General features: G+C 39.3%; 1 protein-coding gene across 3 annotated transcripts in view; it reads left to right on the top strand.

The window, feature by feature from the left end:
- Positions 1 to 20,630, top strand: part of negr1 (neuronal growth regulator 1) — a 184,754-nt gene that overhangs the window by 80,966 nt on the left and 83,158 nt on the right. For all 3 annotated transcript variants that reach the window (XM_037534842.1, XM_017720913.2, XM_017720923.2), the window contains exon 4: positions 5,953 to 6,084. In XM_037534842.1, the coding sequence (XP_037390739.1) occupies positions 5,953 to 6,084 (132 nt within the window). The remainder of the gene's footprint in view (positions 1 to 5,952; positions 6,085 to 20,630) is intronic.

Here is a 20,630-nt window from a genome sequence, read left to right as displayed (position 1 = left end):
CCTGAATGGTTGCCCTATTTGCCCATGCAGTCTTTCAGAGTGGTGAACCCCTCCTCATCTTTATTTCTGAAGGACTCAGCCTCTCAGAGTCTTTCAGAAGTTATCATGTTACTGACCTGTTGTCAGTTAATTGTTTTTTTTGTTTTGCTAATTAGTTGTGAGATGTTCCACCAGGTGTTTTTAAGCATTACACAACTTTACCAGTCCTTTGTTGGCCCCGGCCCAACCTTTTCGAAACGTGTTGTTAGCATTAAATTCAGAATAAGCACATATTTAAAAAAAAAAACAAAACAATACAATTTCTCAGTTTCAACATTTGTATGTTGCCAGTTAAATATAGGGTTTAAATGATTTGCACATCATTGCATTTATTTAAATTTTTCCAGTTTCTCAACATTGGAAACAGGGTTGTTATTTTTGACACCAAAACATTCTTATAAAATATATATTATATGATAATTATATAATCTGGAAAAGAGTAGTATGGATTGTGAGCACATATTATGGCATCAAGGCATATTTCCCCTCTTATATGTGTATTATGACCCTGAAATATTTGAAATAGTAGTAATCTGTGCAGTGACCTCTGCTGTTAATGAAAGTTTCCCAGTAACACACCTGTGAGACAATATTGCTACTTTATGCCTGTAGAAACTTCCACACAAATCATGCTGCTCTTAGTTGCCCAAACTTCAGTAAAGTTAATGGAATATGTGATCCACCTTACATCCAGTGGTCAGTGTACATGGTGCATAAATTGCATTTTTGTACATAACACATAGGCAGCAATGTGACCTATTTGCACCTAAATCTGACACAGAAGGCTTAGTAAATATGGCCATGCATCTTTAGAGGCTTGATATACAGTGTGTCCATTGTAAGAACTGAACAGTCAAACAGTTCAGATTTGAGATGTGTATAAAGTAAAAGTATAAAACTTGTTTCACCTTTTGTGTTATTCATATTTATATAGTTTATCTTATTTTAAATTATTTCTGTGGTGCTTCTGCTTTCAGTAAGCATGAGGATTGGTCAGTAATGGATAGCATTCCATTCACAGATAAAAGCACTGTAAATGCAAGGCGTTGAATTTTAAAATTCCCTTTGTTTCCTGCCTTTGAAGTCAGTTGGCTTGTGTCAAACACAAACAGCTGGCTGTGAAAGAAAAACATAGCATGCAGTTTGGTTCGTTAAAAAGAAAAAAAAAGAATTCAATTAAAACTCTAGTGTGTCAACTTGGCATAGCAAAATCAACAATTTACAATGTCTTGAAAAGAGATAAACCACTTTCTAATCAGCTGCCACAGAGGAAAGCAGCTGCAGTCTGTAATAGAAGAATTATTAGTGCAGTGAAGAAGAACTTGAAAACAACTGCTACTAAAATCATCAACCACCTCCACAATACAGGGGTGAAGGTATCACCACCTACTGTGTAGGATTTTCACAGGACTGTTATTAAAATTACAGTGCAGCATGAAAATCTCTCATCAGCAGAAAAACGGCTGAAAATATGTTATAAAATATAAACATTAGCCATGAATTCTGGACCAGTGTTATGGATAGATGTGGCAGATAAATCTTTAGTGAAGTGATGGCACAGTGAAAAACCATCGTGTGCAATTACAATTGTCTATCATCCATAAAGGTACTACACAGATTACTTGACATTGTTTATTTGTGTTTATATATACCTATAGCATATTAACTCTGATATCAAGTATAGTGTACTAAAGTCATATGGAGGCAACCGTAATTAAATGGTATTTAGATCACTGCTGTCCAGTCATCCCAGGGAGAATAAAAAGAGTGCATGGGATGATATTAAATCTGTTTTGAGATGATAACACTCAAAATCTATTAAATATACAGTGATAAAATCACAAACCTGCCAGTCGTTCATGCCAGTCATAAACACAGTAATGTTTCATGCAGAAGTCTTCAGCCATTGATGAGGCCTCCCCAATCAGAATATACACTGCCCTATACATTTTAGTGCTTAGTAAGTGCTCACCCACACAGTAAAGGGTTGTTAATGAGCTGATTCGTTGGATCAAGTGTGGTAGGAGCAGGAAAAACACTAAAATGTGCAGGTCAGTGTGCCGCCAGGAGCAGGTTTGGAAAATAATTATTAGTTATTGTTAGTTGCAGCCCTAATTAACATACTGATATTAAATAGGCTATATTGCTTTTGCAGTAATGTTGGTATTTAGTGTTAAAATGCCATTAAATATGCAAAAGAATACATACTGACTTGTGTCGGACTAGGGACTCAGCTTGAGACTTGCCTGTCCTAACTTAAGACTTGAATCAGGACTTGCCTCTGTTGGCCTGGGACCCAACTTGAGAGTTGCCTGTAATTACTTAGGTCTTAAATCAGAACTAGCCTTGAATTGAGACTTGTCTCTAGTGACTTGAGAATTGACTCAAAATTTGATTGTATTTACTTGGGAATGACTTCAGACTTGCCTTTATTGACTTGGAACTTTATTTAAGACTTGACTGTACTGTAGGGCTTGAATCAGGACTTGCCTGTATTACCATGGATTGACTTGAGACTTGCCTGTATTAACTGAAGACTTTACTTGACACTTGCTTTCATTGACTCAGGACTTGATTTGACTCTTGCCTGTACTAACTTACTTGAATCGGAACTTGCCTGTATTGACTTTGGACTCGACTCGAGGGTTGCCTGTATTGAATTGGGAATTGACTCTGGGCGTTTTGTCAAGACTTACTTGTTACTTGCAATTCTGTGGTGGGTCCCCTCCTCTCCCTTTGCTCACCTAGAGTGGTGGAATTGAGCAAAGAGAGTGTCATTATTCTAAACTGGTACACTGCATACAGTAAATACATAGAAGTAAAAGGTACTTTTGCCCCACATTTATTTTTTTTTACCTGCAGCCTGAAACATGAGTGTACAAAAAAGCTATTTGTACGTGCCTATCCCAATACGTATGCATGAGTATGCACTGGATGTGGCCATTTCATCAATACCTGCCCAGAGGAAATTACCCTTAAAGATCAGCATCTGTTTCCTCCATCATCATGACAGCCAAAAACTATCTCGTCGAACAGGGTCGACCTTTTTGCTGCAGTCATTCACACTGCAAGGCAGAGTACTTTTAAAATGGGAAGCATTCATCATTTTTATTTAAAGATACTTTTCCGACTGCTCTTGATGACCAGGGGGTTTTCTGTAATGGGTACAGTATGGGGGTCAAAGGCAGCTTTCATGTGTGTGGCCTGTCCTGATCCCAAACATGCTTTCATAAGCTCTTTCTATTGTGAGTTGAAGCCTTGGTATATACATAGCTGTGACCTTTGAAAATAGCTGACTAAAAATACTGGGAATTTGATTTTTTCAAATGATAGAGGTGTGCTGAAGTGTTTACTTGTCCTGTGTCGATGCTTTGTTCGGGCCTAAACTGCACTAAATTGTCTTTGCTTGGAGGTATTGTACCTTGAACAATACCGCCGTGCTATCCTATCTAAATGCGGTGAATACTTCTCTGAAGACGTCCTTTCCTAAAAGGTGCAAAGACGGAGGTTTTGGCAGTTGTTCTCTAGCAACTCAAGGGGCAAAGTGAATGCTACCAGGGTTAAGGGGAGGTACAGTACAGAGAGAAAGAGAAGTGGCGTGTGTGTGGGCGTGTGCGTGGGAGGTGGGAGGGATGTGATTCATGGCTGACAGCTCAATGAATGCCGGGGGGAAGCCACTCGTACAACATTTAGACCGCTGCTGTATTCTCTCAGGGGTTAACTGTAGAAATGCATAGAGAGCCATTGCCTCGCTCCATAATGTATTCTCTACCAGCACTCATCCTATCAGCAGCAGGCAGACCTCAAGGAAATGTACTGTGTGCTCTCCACACAATGTGGGAAATTGCTTACTGTGACTGCACTTAACACAGAGCAATGTGGAATCGTAGATTAACCTTGCTCTGATTTGCCTAATTTGGTTGGAGCGGCATGTCCCCGGAGCTATGACGAGCCACACTTGAGCTTTTCAAAATAACTCTCAACATACATTTTCCCAGTACAATTCAGGGGGCATTTAAGATGGCTTATGATAAGGTGCGGGTTTGTGTTTGAATACATTTTTTCTGTGAATAATCGATGTTCCTTCACTGACGATGCATCACTTTTAGGGTGCACAGACCTATTTTGTACTTTTTTTGTTAGCATCATGGTGGAGAAACACAGCCTACTGTTTCTAAGGTCATGCATTCAGGCTTCTACTTTTTTATTAGACATGCAGAGAGCCCATGGTAATTTCCTCTTTTGCTCTAATGACTTTGATAAGTGATGGTTCATTGTGAAAGCTCTGCAAGGGAAAAGAAAGTAACTCAATGAACTAAGGAAATTATACAGTGAGTTAATCACAGATAAAGATCCTACTAGTTAAGGCCCAGAAAAACAACAGTGGAGGCTATGTCAATAGTAATTAAAGCAAAAAAAAAAGAAAAGAATTTTAAGCTTGCTGCTCTTAATAAAATCACAGGCGTCTGCAGACCTACCTATAGCTTTTAACAAGGTCCTTGAAAATAAGGCCAAATTTTGATGCGCTCTTTGAAGTGCAGAGGAAATAGATTGAAAGTCCCTCGGTCGGGTGCATTTTAACCAGGATATTGCTGCTCTTGCATTTATGGATTAGTGAAGTCCATATCATGCTGCATACTGATATTCCTTTGCCTCTTTCCGAAGATGTTTAACTGTCTCAAATGATCCTGCATGCATGTACATGTAGCTCCCTACACTTTGTCTTCATAAAGTAATCTACACGAATACGTTTTGGAAACATTATGTGACAAAATAGTATTTGGTTTCATTCATTTGCAAAGCACTGCAAGTAAAATAACACCTTGTCAGCCAAGATAAGCGTCTAAGCCAGTATCTTAATAGCTCAGAAGTGCACTAAATTGTTGTGTTTGTTTCCCTCTATAAGGATGTCATTGTTTCTGTGGAACATACAAATATGTATGCAAATTACAGAGCTGGAAGAATAATTCGGCTTTAGTGATTTTATCACAGTGCCAAAGCTACTATTCAGGACTGCCGTGGACTTCTCCCTCTCGAGAGGGTTTGTAATTCAGTGTCAGCACTGCTTAATGTTGAGAAAGATAAAACTTTCTGACAGCCCTACAATTGTTTTCCACTGAGTCTTTCATTTAGGTGTATGACACCTTAGCAAAACATTTCCCTACAAGGCTGGGATGTTAGGACCAAAGCTCTCTAGTAAATCCTGTGTTCATTCTTTTTTGTGTGTGTGTGCTGTTCTCTCCTCTTTTTCATTCAGCTGAGCTTTCGCTGAGTCAGAGCTTCCTCATCTGTATGTCACAGTTTACCTCTGTTTGCTATAAGACAGATTCTCCGTTGTGAAAAGTAGGGTATAAATAGATTTCATTGAGCAATAGTGCAATAAAGATGCCTCCTAGTCTCGGGAAACTCCGGGGAGATTTTTTTGTCCAGTAGCAGCGTGGCAGCCTCCTGTTGTGTTATATTGCCATTCATTACTCAAGGACCTCCAGTCATATCTGCATATTGGCAGTACTCTGATTTGCTCGTGCTATTTGATACCAGTAATCTCTCTGTGTGCAAATTATGCCTCAAAGGACAAACATTTCCCTTTGGATTTCTGGCCTACAAAGTGATTATATGCCATTTAGAAAGCTAAATTGCATTATATGTAGTTTAAAGAATTAGCATACTCATCTGTTTTGTCATTATTGCCTCTTTTTATTAATGTGTTTCAACACTAGAAATGTCAAAATACCGAGAGCGTATTTCTGTTGTCTGAGCACCGGCTGCAAATAACACAATTAGAGGTTCTTTCCTGAGCTGCTGAGATGGAACAATATCCCAGCCTTGAAGGACTAAGCCATGAATTAACTCACGGCTTTTGGAGGTGGAGGGAACCGCTTGTAAATGTCTCTACATGTCTCTCGCTTACAGCCAAGAAGTTTGGGACTGGAGAGAATTTGAACATAACCGGTATAACTCGGGATGCGGCAGGGGACTACGAATGTGGTGCCGAGAACGACATCGCCTCTCCTGACACCAGGACTGTGAGAGTCACAGTCAACTGTGAGTATATCTCCCTACCTTTGTACTCATCTTTCTGCCGGCTGATTCTGCACTTGCACAATGCCGTTTTTTTCTTTCTTCCTTTCTTTCTTTCTTTTTTTCCCCCTTTGCTGGAGATACTGACTCACTTCAAGAGGCAACAGCACTGACTGGGGCTGGAAATTAGAATAGAATTCATTGTGTGGAAGTTTTTTAATATTTAACAAGAGAATCCCCTTTTTTTGTCTGGGCTGAGATGATTAATTTCCAGTGAGGAATGGTCTCAATGTTATAAGGACTCTTCTATTATGCAGGTAATGAGTCTCTCAAAAAGTGTGAAAAGACAGTAATGAGCACTCCACGCATTAATGAATTATACTGACTTTACTCATCATGCTTATAGCAAGGATCTGGCTCCCCCGGAATGAAGGGGAAGGACACTTGACGATTTTTCTTCCCCTTCTTTTTCTCTTTTAAGACGTTTCGTCTCATTTGCGGTCACAGGGATCATTAGTCTCTTTGTCTCTGTTGATGCCATATGCTGAATCACAGCAGAGCAGGAGCACATAAATCAGATATGCGGATTCTTGTAACCGAAAGCACGCCGAGCGGGCCCATCAACAGCCGCCTCCCTTTACTATCACTCCAACGAAGACTAATGGGCAGATAGCCACATGGAAATGTCAGCACATCACCGAGGGCAGGCCAATGACGGCTCCGGAGTCGTAACTCACATCCCGGCTCCTCCCAGTCGATTCTATTGACACGTTCTAATGAGAAACAAAGCGGAAAAGATCAGCTGCTGGGTGCCAAGCTATCTACCTTGGCCTCACTAACAGCACTGGCGGTATTGTTTTCGGTGAACGTTCACTTTCCAGTTGGTTTCCACAGCCTGATTTTTCTCACTATGTGTGGGCAGGTTGGTACTGTGTGGAGAAATGGACATGATTTACTGCTGCAGATGACATGAACAGTACCCGTAGTCCTTTCTGCCTTTGAAACGTTCTAGTCTAAAGCAGCCTCTGTGTAGGAGCTTGGTTGCAATCGCAATCTATCATTTGAGCAACACTGGTCCATCAAAGCAGGTTGCTTCAGGCTCTGAGGAAAAAATAGACTGGAAACCAGGTGCCAATGTTGGAATTAGAAGAGGTGTTACTTTGCCATGTTCTGAAATAAAAGCGTGAAAGAGGCTTGAAGACTGCTCTGCCAGTCCACATCTACATCCCCACTGACAAATGCACAGTACAAAGTGATGCCTTGAATTTCCAAATGCGTATAGAATCTCCACATAAACAGTATTAATCAACACATTTTTGTCTTTCAATGTGCTTAGACTCTTAAAAATACAGATTCCTAATTGGTCCTAAAAGGCAGGGATGTACGTTTCTAGGAAAAACCTTGAAATATTATTGGTCACATTATGTGACGGTGTTTATAGGCCTATCATGATCAAGTGTTACCTGATGATTCATTTCCATATAAATTGTTACAAACATCAATTTAATTGTCTTTTTTCAAAAGATAATTACATTGATCTAATTAAATAAAGCCATAAAAGGGCCAAATTATCTGATCCTGATTCCTAGATGCCGTTATGTAGCTAGTAACACCCAACTAACAACAGGTATGACTCAAGTTGAAATAAACAAACTTTACTCACTGCTGCCCTCTAAATATGTTAACATTTAAACTAGTCTTTTGCTTTCTTCTATTAACAGGAATTTGCCTCAACTCAGCTAATAAAAGTCAAGCTCCCATTCTTTTTGTTAGGATGTAAACAGGATTGTGAAATCTGACAGCTCTAGAAAATTATGTAATTGGGCAATTATGTATAATTCAGGCCTATTTCATTAGATTTCTTCAGTTCACTTCACACTTTTTTATCTCATTTTCAAAATTGATCCTTGAAAGACTCAAGATTCGTGGCAATGGTTATGTTTATGTTCTTCATTCATGTGGAAATAATGTGCATATTTAAATCAAGTAAATTCAGTGCATCACTTTACTGTACATCCCACTGAAGAGGCAATGAAAACGGAATGAAATCTGAAGAACTGAACTTAAGGATGTTCTCTAGCCACTCTATAATTAAAGTGTTGTGGTGGAAAAAACCTGAGATGTGCAATAAGTGTCATTTTTCTAACATGCCACAAGAAGTGAGGTAAAAACCTTCTCTAACTCTAAGAAGTGACAATGCATTCTCATTTAATAGGCTTGCTCAGATTGGGGACTTAAAATAGGTCTACCTTAGAAGATATTGGCAGTATGCATTGACATGTTTTATTTTATTTACCAGTACAACCAAAGCAAGTTACCTCAAACTTGACGTTATATTAGCCTAACATGACTATAGATAATGTGACTTGACTCTGACATTTCAAGGGTAATCAGTATAATTAAATACACAGCAAAATAATCTCATTCCCCTTTGAAAATAATTACAGCTTTTAGGTGCGAGCGGAGCTGACCTCTGGACTAATTGCAGATTATGACCGCTAATTGAAATAAGCAACTTTATTAGCTGAAAACAAATTATGTTCATGTGCGCATTAATGTATTTAACTTTTGTATTAGTGTTCAATATATTAAAGCTAGACAGTCTTCTCTTACTCCAGTTCCATGGCCACCAACAACGCCTTTAATTAATTCAGCAGGAGTGAAAACTGTAACATGCAAGGGAATTGTCATTTTTTAAACACTAGTGGATGCTGAGCACCAGAGGGTTCCAGGTTCTGCTGTTTCAGCCTTTCTCCTCACCACCGCTACTGTGCCCTTGGGCAAGACACTTGCACTGGAAATGTCTCTAGGGGTGCTGAAATGGTACTCTTAAAAAGATCAGTGACTGTTCAACAGCCCTGTAATGTGCACAAATGAATAGTAGCTGAAGGAAAAACGGACTGGATCCGTAAGCTTATTAAAAAGGCAACCTATGGTATGCAATGAAGTCAATCTGGAATTGTACTAGGGCCCAGATAATTAAAATACTTGCATATTCATTCATTATGTTGCTGTGTATTTCCTTATCTAGTATTTTGAAGCTGTGTTTTGTTGACAGTTCAGACTCTAGAACACTGTTGTTAATTCATATGTAGTTGAAGGCTTTGAAGAGTTGAAGGCTTGTTTATCACTGTTCTAAACAAAACTTTATCATAAAATCAGAAGAAAAACAGCAATTATGATGGATGTGATATGTGATTAGAGATGGTTGATGTGACAAAGTACTATATACGATATTTGAGGACAAGATACATGTCACAATATATTGAGTCAAAGACGCAACATGCAAGTAATTCTAGTAATGTGACTGAACCATATCTAACTATGCTGTCTTAATAGTGAATACAGTTGTTCACTGTTCTTTAAGTACCAATGATATTCTTGCTATCCTCAGAAAAGCATGTTGTTGATCAGGATAAAGTTAATCACATTTACACAGGTGTGAGTGAAAATCTAAGGTGCGTAGCCCCCTTGTAGTACTTAAATACAAGAGTATGTAAAAACTGTAAAAAATGTAAAAAATATATTTAAATAAAAAACATATATACACATTAGACTTGAAGTATACACAGTAATAAAAACCAGTATTGCACCACTCCAATGTACAGTTCTGTAACAGTACTGTAAGTTATGTAATAAAAGCTATAATATGTAGAGTTGTACACATTTCCTGAGGTAGATAAATGAGATGCAGGGTACACAGGGGATATAATATTGATTCCAGATTATACAAGATATGGATGGAAGACAACAAGATATCAATCTTTATGTCAGTTAAAATAATGATAAAATATCATGTGGCCCATCTCTATATTAGACTATAAAAAACTGCCATACCCAGGTAATGTTAGCTGAAAGCTGGACACAGCCACAGTGCCTTCGCTTTCGCAAGTCACTCCCTTTTCTTTGAAAGACTGAAGCACAATAAGTTAGTTAAGGGTATTAAAACCACAAAGTTTAAACAAAGAGAAAAGAAAGAAACACAATTTGTTTGGCTGTAGTTTTGAAGAAGCTGAGAAATTTAGTAAAAAGCACTGAAATAACTCCTCAATTTTGGGCAAGGTTTATATTCACCTTCAAGGTTATTTCCCGATGTAATTGACCTTAGAAGTTAGCAGTCGAATATGAACTTGACTGTCCATTCCGCTAACCCAGTTAAACTGACTATAAAAAACATAGAACTTCTGTATGATTGCTGCTATAAGCAGAAGTCCTGTGCAACAGTCCATCTGTCTCCAAATCACATGCTATGTTACAGTAATTTGCTTTCGTTACAAGTCGAATACTGGAATATTTTGATTAAAAACATCTAAAATTAATGAAAATTCTCTGCTTTTGGAAAAAAAATTGTCATTGCGGTGGTACCCTCAAGATCTTCAGTGCCTGTTGTTAGGGAACATAGTTGTACCACATTCCATTGCAGCTGTATTGATTCAGTATATCTTGTCTTGGCTCAAGGCTTTTTTTTTTTTTAAATATGTAAAGGTTATGAGAAGGTACAGATATGCCCTTTGATTGTAGTGTACCAAGTAGTCAAAACCTAAAAACCCAAAACCTAAAATTGTTTTTCTAGCCTTAATTCTGGACAAACATCCAATCACAGCATGCTTGTTGTTTCGTTGGCATTACAAAAGGTACTCTCCTGCTCCCTGAGAGGGACCTCTGAATGTCTACAGTCAGCATATTTGGAATGTCATGAAGCTCACCCTGAGCCACTGTGGTTAATATTTGCGCCCAGTACATGTAACTACTGTAAATAAACCAAAATATTAAGCCCAGCCTTTATATATAACCTTTATGCTATGCAAACGTTCCTCTGTCAGCCTGCAATTGATTGGGGTGTGGAGATAACGCACTGTTCCAACAATAGTTGGCTCAGGCTGATTCAGCAAACAAACTAATTACTGAAAAGCTGGAGCTTTGCGATTCTCTTCAAACACCTAAAGCCTTCTAGTGAACCTGAGCTGAATCAAAATAGAGCAGACTTCACGCAGCAACCCCACCACCTTGTCATGACCAGTCCAAATGTACTTGGCATGGCTTTTTGTAGATACTCTGAGTTAATAACTGTTTGGATGTTGCAGAAGAACGCAACAATGCTCTGTTTGCCTCTCATGAGATGCTTGTATTTACCAAAGCTTTGTCTCATTGCTGTTGCAAGTAGCACCAGATGTTTAGCTTTGCTTTCCTTCTTTCATCCATGCCCCACTCAAGCGCTGCCTCTACACACATCATGGGAAATAAATATATAAACATGACGGATTAGGTGATGTCATGTAGCTCTGCAGATGGTTAGAATGTTGATGCAAAACACAAATGCTCCAGCTTTCTAGAGGCAACACAGTGCTTTTGCTTCATGTGTCACCCTGTCAGAATATATTCTGCCTTAATGTGCGCTGTAACAACCACTTGGCGTAGTTAGGAAAAGGAGCGAAACACTTTGCGTCTGCACTAACCATCTTATCTGTGTGCAGACCAGGCCTTGAGAGGAACTGATTTGACCATGTTGTGTAAGAACCCACATTAAAGTTGAAAATCTGGAAATGGGGATTGGGTTTTAATGGACCTTAATGGAGTAATGCATAAAGCATGTATCTTTCACTTTGCTAGGTAGTATGTCATTGCTGTCAGCAGCAAACCTGTCTCTGAAAACAACTTTTCAGGAGTGCACAGGCCCTTCTGTTCTTTTTGGATAATTACTGTGAGCCCTCAAGGTGTTTAGAGGCACCTCCTGATTTTAGTATCAGACCGTTATCCTCAGAGTGTGATTGGACAAGAGAAACGTTAACCTAAGGACGACATTGGAAAATGTTGCTCTGAGGATAATGGTCACATACCAAAATCAGCTTACACAGCTATAAAATGGTATAAAATGGTTTGAAAAGGACACACAGCATTGAATACATGTGAAATAAAAATGTCAGTGGTCAGAAAGTTTTCTTGCTAAAGTAGAAATATGTAAGGGTGATATGATGATGTAATATTGCTAATGTGAGTATATTGTGGGTGTTGTCAGTATTTCTAGAGTAGTGAAAAAATGATCATCATTATGAATCTGTATTTTTATGATTAGCAGATTTATCATATAAGTACAGACTTAATGCAGTCACAAAGAGCCTGTACTCAGTGTAAAGTAACTGCAAATGCTGTAAAGTAACAAGTATGCAGAAATTATGGTTCTTGAAGGGTTCTTTGGTAAAAAAAATAATAATAAATGGTTGTATCAAGAACAATGAAAGCACTCTTTGCATGATTTAAGGGATCTTTGCATCATGAAAGGGTTCTTCAGATTCATGGAGAATGTGTTGTATATGGTTCTATATAGAACCTTTTTAACCCTTAGATGCATAAGTGGGGTCAAAAATGACCCAGAGGGTTGTTATTTTTCAAAATCTCTGAAATTAAAAGTTTTTACACTTCCATATTCCAGGTATTCCTCATAAAACATGTTTGTGACTTGAGGCCATTTGAATTTTTAAAAATGTTTTTATACATTTTAAGAAATTGCAGTTTTTGTGTCACTACCCCAGTTTTTCATAAGCGGGGTCAAAAATGACCCCAAGCATTTCCTACAGAATCTCAAGGGTTTGCTTTGGGAACCTTTTGATTCTTACCAACTGTGACTGTCAGGATACATTTTCTGTCCCATTTACACATCTGATGCCTGCATTCTCACCACCAGGAGGTCACAGCAGCATACATGTAAATATCTTCATTTATCAACTCCATGCCTTTTCTGTCTTATTGTATCATGTTGGTCAACAAAGTAGACACTAGTTAGCTAACTACAAAATAATGTTAGTAATAATGTTAGTATTGTGTCAGCTGCCTTACTTAGCTAGCTAACATTACACTAGCTTAGTAAGCTAGCTGATATTACTGCATTTGTTTTGTAGAGACTCGCTGTATTCATGATTCCTTGTAATAAAAGCTAACCTGTTAGGTAACCTATTACATCATTATTGATATATTGTCCATCAGCTGTGCAGTGGATTCAGACACACAAGTCACAACATCACCACAGACAACTTCTTCACCAGTGTGCCTTATGCAGAGCATCTCCTGGAGAAGGGTCTGACTATTGTGGGAACATTGCGACAGAACAAGCCAGACATCCCTCCAGTGATGAAGGCTTCCAAGTCGAGGGAGGTTCACAGCACTGAATTTGGGTTCAATGGCAGCATGACCATGATCAGCTCTATCAGAAAATAGGGAAAGGCTGTTCTGCTTCTCAGCACAATGCACCACAGCAAGATGGTGGATGAAAACAGCCAAAAGAAAAAAAACAGAAGTAATCCTCTTCTACAACCAGACCAAAGGAGGTGTAGATACCATTGACCAGATGGTTGGCAACTACACCTGCAAGCGCCAGACACAGAGGTGGCCCATGGTGCTGTGGTACAACATGATCGATATAGCCACTCTAAACGCCTACTCATTTTTTAGGGCTCAGCACCCTGAATTTTCCACAGGAATCACCAATGCACGGCGACATTTCCTCACAGAGCTCTCAAAGGACCTTGTAACCCTTCACATGAAAAGTCGACTGGAAGGTACCCCGAACCTACCAACCTACATCACTGAAGCAATGGGAAGGTGTGGAGTGACAAAAAACCAGCAACAGGAGAGAGGCAAAGAGGGCAGACAGAAGAGAAAGATGTGCCAGATGTGTCCAAGAAACAAAGACCGCAAAGCCACCAATTGCTGTTGGAAATGCAGTACCCCAGTACCCCAAAATAATTTTGTGTGGGCAAATGTGAGTGGACAGTGTTCTGGTATTATGTATGTTCATTTTCTTTTTTGTCCTGCAGACACATGGACATACTAACAATAATTTTTGAAGAATTTTTATGTTATTTCTTATGAAAAAATGTTATAAAAAGTTATAAATATGCATGCTAAATGTAAAATCAGTCTTTTGTTGACCCAAATATAATAAATATAATCAGCTTTAACCAAAATTAAAGGCATTTTTTTAATTCATTGCAAAAACACATTGATTCTAATTGGGGTCATTTTTGACCCCACTCATGGAAGAGTTTAGGTATTGGTCGCTCATGCATCCAAGGGTTAAAAAGGGTTTTATTCAGCACCTACAAAGGGTTCTTCTGTTGTAACAAGTTTGATGCCATAACAATAGAAGAACCCTTTTGGGTGCTATATAGAACCCTTTTCAAAAACACTCTGTATAGAACCTTATACAACACATTCTCCATGAATCTGAAGAATCCTTTCACATGGCAAAGAACCCTTTAATTATTCAAAGCGTTCTTTGTGCTTTCATGGTTCTATATAAAGCCATTTTCTTTACTACAGGACCCTTGAAGAACCATTGTTTTTAAGAGTGTAGCTCATTGAATGTTTGACCATTGTCTTTTTTTTATTATATTTTTACCAATTGTTTAATTTTGAAGTATTTTTTAAGTTCAATCATCAATTGATTATAAATGAATTACGTATACATTTTAAATATTGGCATTTGACAGATGGCATATTACAGACATTTTAAACCCATATTTGATCATGTTTTTTTATTGTTCTGAGCAGAATTACATTAGCCTACATAAGTAAATGCTGTGTTTCTCCATAGTGCCAGCCCAGGTGGATCTAGTCTCAGTTTCAACATTTTTTAATAAACGATTTAGACACAGGGCGGCACGGTGGCGTGGTGGGTAGCGCTATCGCCTCACAGCGAGGAGGGCCTGGGTTCGATTCCCCGGCCGGGCGGCCAGGGTCCTCTCTGTGTGGAGTTTGCATGTTCTCCCCGTGTCTGCGTGGGTTTCCTCCGGGTTCTCCGGTTTCCTCCCACAGTCCAAAGACATGCAGTCAGGCCAATTGGACATGCTACATTGCCCCTAGGTGTGAGTGACTGTCTGTGTCTGTCTGTCTGCCCTGCGATGGACTGGCGACCTGTCCAGGGTGTATCCTGCCTTCCGCCCGAAGACTGCTGGGATAGGCTCCAGCATCCCCCCGCGACCCTGACGGAGAAGCGGCTTAGAAAATGGATGGATGGATGGATGGATTTAGACACATATGTAAATGAAAAATGATGTATATTGAAGATGTGTAACAGTATGCAAATTTCATATGATATGTATTGCCATATATTACATGATAATAATAATAACAATAATAATAATAACAACAACAATAATAATAATAATAATAATAATAATAATAATAATAATATGTTCATTTCATATAGGGTCTTTCACAAACCCCCTTTTTATATGTTTAGAAGCAAAACAAAAACACAACATCAAAAAATGCTTGAAGAAAGAAGAACAGTGCAGTAAAGAGGAAGGTTTCATATTAAGCTTTAAAGGAAAAGAGGGTCGAGCAGTCACAAGGAGCTTGTAGGAGAGGGTCTGAAAGTTTAAACTTACCTTACATAAAGTTACAGTACCTATTTCATCCAGAATTAATAAAGAAATGCTTATGTAACTTTAATTAATTAATTAATTCCTTCATTCATTCACTCACTCACTTATTTATTTATTTATTTATTTGTAAGTATGTAAGTATGTATGTATGTATGTATTTGTATATTCCCAAAAAAAACAACGGTGTAGTTAAGGGGATAACTGGTACAAGTCATTTTCTTAGAAGAAATTAAAGTGAATTAAAAATAGGAATAAGGAAGTACAAGATGTATTTTACAGATGCATATTGTGGCTCTGAGCTTTACTTGTTCATTTACTTCTTCTGGCTAATGTGTCTCAATCACACCTATCAAACTGCAGAATCCAGGACTCGCTGCACCTGAGTAGGGGTACACTTGAGAAGCTGTAAGCATCCCTGTGTTGTTTGTTTCACCTGTTTAGATTGGGCACTTGGTGGCTGCTTGAGTTTTATGGAGAACTAACTGCTGCAACTTGTATTCTCTCCTTGTTCTGGTACCAGAGACATTTGGTTGTTGTTTTCACAAGTGAGTTAACATGTTTGATGTACTAGCTCGGGTATTTGATACTTGCACAAGGTCGGCGCTCTGTCACCGTTTGTTTTGCAACTATTTGCCCATCATTACTGCACTCAACTGGGATGCGGAAATGTTCCCAAACAGCAGCTAATTGCATTGTTCTAGCTTAAGCATGGCTAATCAACCATCCAAGGTAGACAAAGCTGAAGTTAGCTTCTTATTTGCCAGCTCCTCATTTGAATTTTCCTGAGAGTGCTGTACCATTTAAGGTGGAACGGAAAATTCGAAAAGAAGCTGACAAATAAGAAGCTAACACCAGTTTTGTCAAAAGTAGGCTAACTAGTTTTTTTCCTGCTCCAAGAGCTGTGCAGCAGTTTTCTACTGTTAAATGTTATTACTTCTAGAAATATCAGGGCCTGTGTTAAATACACTGCTCAAAAAAATAAAGGGAACACTTAAACAACACAATATAATTCCAAGTAAATCAAACTTCTGTGAAATCAAATTGTCCACTTAGGAAGCAACACTGATTGACAATCAATTTCACAGCTGTTGTGCAAATGGAATAGACAACAGGTGGAAATTATTGGCAATTAGCAAGACACACTCAATAAAGGAGTGGTTCTGCAGGTGGGGACCACAGACCACTTCTCAGTACTGATGCTTTCTGGCTGATGTTTTGGTCACTTTTGAATGTTGGTGGTGCTTTCACACTCGTGGTAGCATGAGACGGACTCTACAACCCACACAAGTGGCTCAGGTAGTGCAGCTCATCCAGGATGGCACATCAATGCGAGCTATGGCAAGAAGGTTTGCTGTGTCTGTCAGCGTAGTGTCCAGAGCCTGGAGGCGCCACCAGGAGACAGGCCAGTACACCAGGAGACGTGGAGGAGGCAGTAGGAGGGCAAGAACCCAGCAGCAGGACCGCTACCTCTGCCTTTGTGCAAGGAGGAAAAGGAGGAGCACTGCCAGAGCCCTGCAAAATGACCTCCAGCAGGCCACAAATGTGCATGTGTCTGCACAAACGGTTAGAAACCGACTCCATGAGGATGGTATGAGGGCCTGACATCCACAGATGTGGGTTGTGCTCACAGCCCAACACCGTGCAGGACGCTTGGCATTTGCCAGAGAACACCAGGATTGGCAAATTCGCCACTGGCGCCCTGTGCTCCTCACAGATGAAAGCAGGTTCACACTGAGCACATGTGACAGACATGACGGAGTCTGGAGACGCCGTGGAGAGCGATCTGCTACCTGCAACATCCTTCAGCATGACCGGTTTGGCAGTGGGTCGGTAATGTGGGCCGCATAGCCCTCCATGTGCTCGCCAGAGGTAGCCTGACTGCCATTAGGTACCGAGATGAGATCCTCAGACCTCTTGTGAGACCATATGCTGGTGTGGTTGGCCCTGGGTTCCTCCTAATGCAGGACAATGCTAGACCTCATGTGGCTGAAGTGTGTCAGCAGTTCCTGCAAGATGAAGGCACTGAAGCTATGGACTGGCCTGCCCGTTCCCCAGACCCGAATCCGATTGAGCACATCTGGAACATCATGTCTCGCTCCATCCATCAACGTCACATTGCACCACAGATTGTCCAGGAGTTGGCGGATGCTTTAGTCCAGGTCTGGGAGGAGATCCCTCAGGAGACCATCCGCCACCTCATCAGGAGCATGCCCAGGCGTTGTAGGGAGGTCATACAGGCACTAGAGGCCACACACAATAGTGAGCCTCATTTTACGTGTTTTAAGGACATTACATCAAAGTTGGATCAGCCTGTAGTGTGTTTTTCCACTTTAATTTTGTGTGTGACTCCAAATCCAGGCCTCCATTGGTTAATAAATTTGATTTCCATTGATGATTTATGTGTGATTTTGTTGTCAGCACATTTAACTTTGTACAGAACAAAGTATTCAATGAGAATATTTCATTCCCTGCGATGGACTGGCGACCTGTCCAGGGTGTATCCTGCCTTCCGCCCGAAGACTGCTGGGATAGGCTCCAGCATCCCCCCGCGACCCTGACGGAGAAGCGGCTTAGAAAATGGATGGATGGATGGATATTTCATTCATTCAGATCTAGGATGTGTTACTTGAGTGTTCCCTTTATTTTTTTGAGCAGTGTAGATTTAGAGAAATTTCCATTGTATTTATAGCATGATGTCTAACTCCTCAATTCAGAATGCTCATCGTCTCCTGATCACCATATTGAAAACAATTAATATTATATATTGCTGCTGTCAGAACAAAATCTCATATCTCCATTTTTGACTTTTTTCAGTTTTTTTACATCATTTGAAAATACATTTTACAGTACATTTCAGTGTACATTTCATGAAGAATGGACCAAGGATGTTTGTCCCTTCTTCTGTAAAGTTAGCATTTTGGAGATTTTGGAGGTTTTGTTCTGACAACAGTAATATATATTCTATAATATTAACATGCATTTCAAGACACCCCTGTTTTATTGGCGTTGGACCACTATGCCCTCAGTGGCCATCCTTATATAAAGTATTGCCATTTTTTCATTATTGAATTGATTTTCAGCTCTATCTTATACACTGCCCTTCTGACTCAAATACGTGTTGGAAACTGGCCTCCTCATGGGTCACTGTAATTTATCAGACATAAACAAAAACACTCTGTTATGGTGCACAGTCACCCAGTGACCCTTAATTTCCATTTGACTTGAACTGTTCGTCAGATATTTTGGCTGGTTTCCCAGAAAGAGGGTAATAATGTAAGTTTGGAGAAAATGTCTCCAGTGAGACGTGCATGAAAGTGGTTGAACTGACAGAAAATTACAGTAATACAAGTTTTAGATGGTGATTATGATTCATTTTGATAGACACTTTCAAAGAAAGCTTCCTTTAGTATAATTCTTTACTGTTTAAAATAATAGTCCAAATAGGCTTTTTAGCTCAACTTAACTTAAAACACAGCGGTGCTCATCAGTTAATTGATGTCCTTTATTATATTTTGCTGGGCATAATATCCTGTAATGAGGATGCTATTACATCTAAAGATATTAAACCTTCAGAAGCCATGAAAGGCTTTCATTGACTGGGCTGCTTACCCCACTGTCAAGGAAAAGGGAGGGGGAAAAAGAAGTATGTACCTCTGACGTAACCACTAACAAAGCCCCTTATACATTTTCATAAAGACCTCCGTAATTATGGCATATTGACATTATGAGGCCCTGCAGACAAATAACAGATTGTCTTGATTGTCCATCTTTACTGCACTGTGCAAAATGGAATCTATTCTTCAATTTGATACGCCAGGAGCTAATTTGTCTATTTACAAAGATTTGTGACTCTGCGGTTAATGATTTCATTCAGTGGAATACATTTCTCCCTTACCCACTATTCTCTATGGGCCTTGCACAGCCTGTGTTTCCTCATAGCATGACTGTTATTTATAAGGATTGGCTGTATTAGAGAAAGAACATGATGTTATTCTTGAAATGTAAATGGAAATCTTAATGAATTAATAAATCTTGGCTGCTAAACCCCAGTGCTGGCGGACAGAATGGGACAATGAGGTAGAGACAGCAGTTGAAGCAGTCTTTCTGTTTGTAAGCTGATAAGTCACGGACTGATGAGTCCATTTCTTAATTGTGAAGAAAACTCATTCTAGGCTGTGGCTGAAGAGGTGGATTATTAATTGATCTTTTAAATTAAAAAAAAAAAAGCATCCCACACTTGTTGGTGGAATAATACTCTGAGAGAAAATCAATCTTTTTTTGCCAGGAGATGTACCAATTAATCATTTAATGTGTCAGCGCGAAGAGCAAAACACCACGGCAAATGAATGGTTTGTGTCAATGGACTCGCAAGTACTGTAGCTATCAGAGTGACATTTAAGGCCCAAACAAAGAGAACTGGATTAGTATATAATTTCTATTTAACCAGTGACCTTTGCTACGCGGTAATGGGCCGTGCCATGCACACGCATATAATCAGCCCATATTAGTGATGACCATCTAACAGATGTACCCCTAGCTGGACGTTTGTCCTTGAGTGATCAAGATACCATTTATGAATAGCTCAAAAATGAACTGTTGTCAGGATATTTCAACAGAGTTTTTGTTGTTGCTCACATTTTTCATTTTGTCTATGAGAACAGAAAACCCCATTTTTCAACATTGCACAAGGTGCTGTGTGCATAGGTATTTTCAGGCAGCGTTTTTGGTCTTGTCAGTTTAATTTGCATTTGTGATCAAGCGGCAACTGGCAAATTTGTCAAACAGTAAGCCCTGCAGCACACATTTTTCACAGCAACTGTGCTATTTCCAGATCCTCCCATCTGGTGGGGGCTTAGGAACTCACAGATGATTTACAATTGCACTCTTCTGTTATGGAGCCTGTAAATTGCTAGGATTATTGGGCTTTCATGATTTTTACACTGCTACTTTGCATTAGCCAATCCTGGACACTTCTGCCAGTAGTGATGACGCCTTAGAGGACCAATATAATTGAATCTGAGAACTTGTGTAATGAATTTGCATTTAATACAGAATTTTTCCTCTCATTCATAGCTTTGGATTTGTTAAAAGGGGCTGTATTCTCTTTTGAGGAGACTACCAAACTGTACACAAATATTTAATCCTTTTTTGATGCTGTATAATCTCTATTAAGCATGCTCTTTATGC

This window comes from Pygocentrus nattereri, chromosome 26 (assembly GCF_015220715.1).
Source record: "Pygocentrus nattereri isolate fPygNat1 chromosome 26, fPygNat1.pri, whole genome shotgun sequence".
NCBI lineage: Eukaryota > Metazoa > Chordata > Actinopteri > Characiformes > Serrasalmidae > Pygocentrus > Pygocentrus nattereri.
The sequence above is the reverse complement of the archived record's forward strand: the minus strand, read 5'-3'. Positions and strand labels throughout refer to the sequence as shown.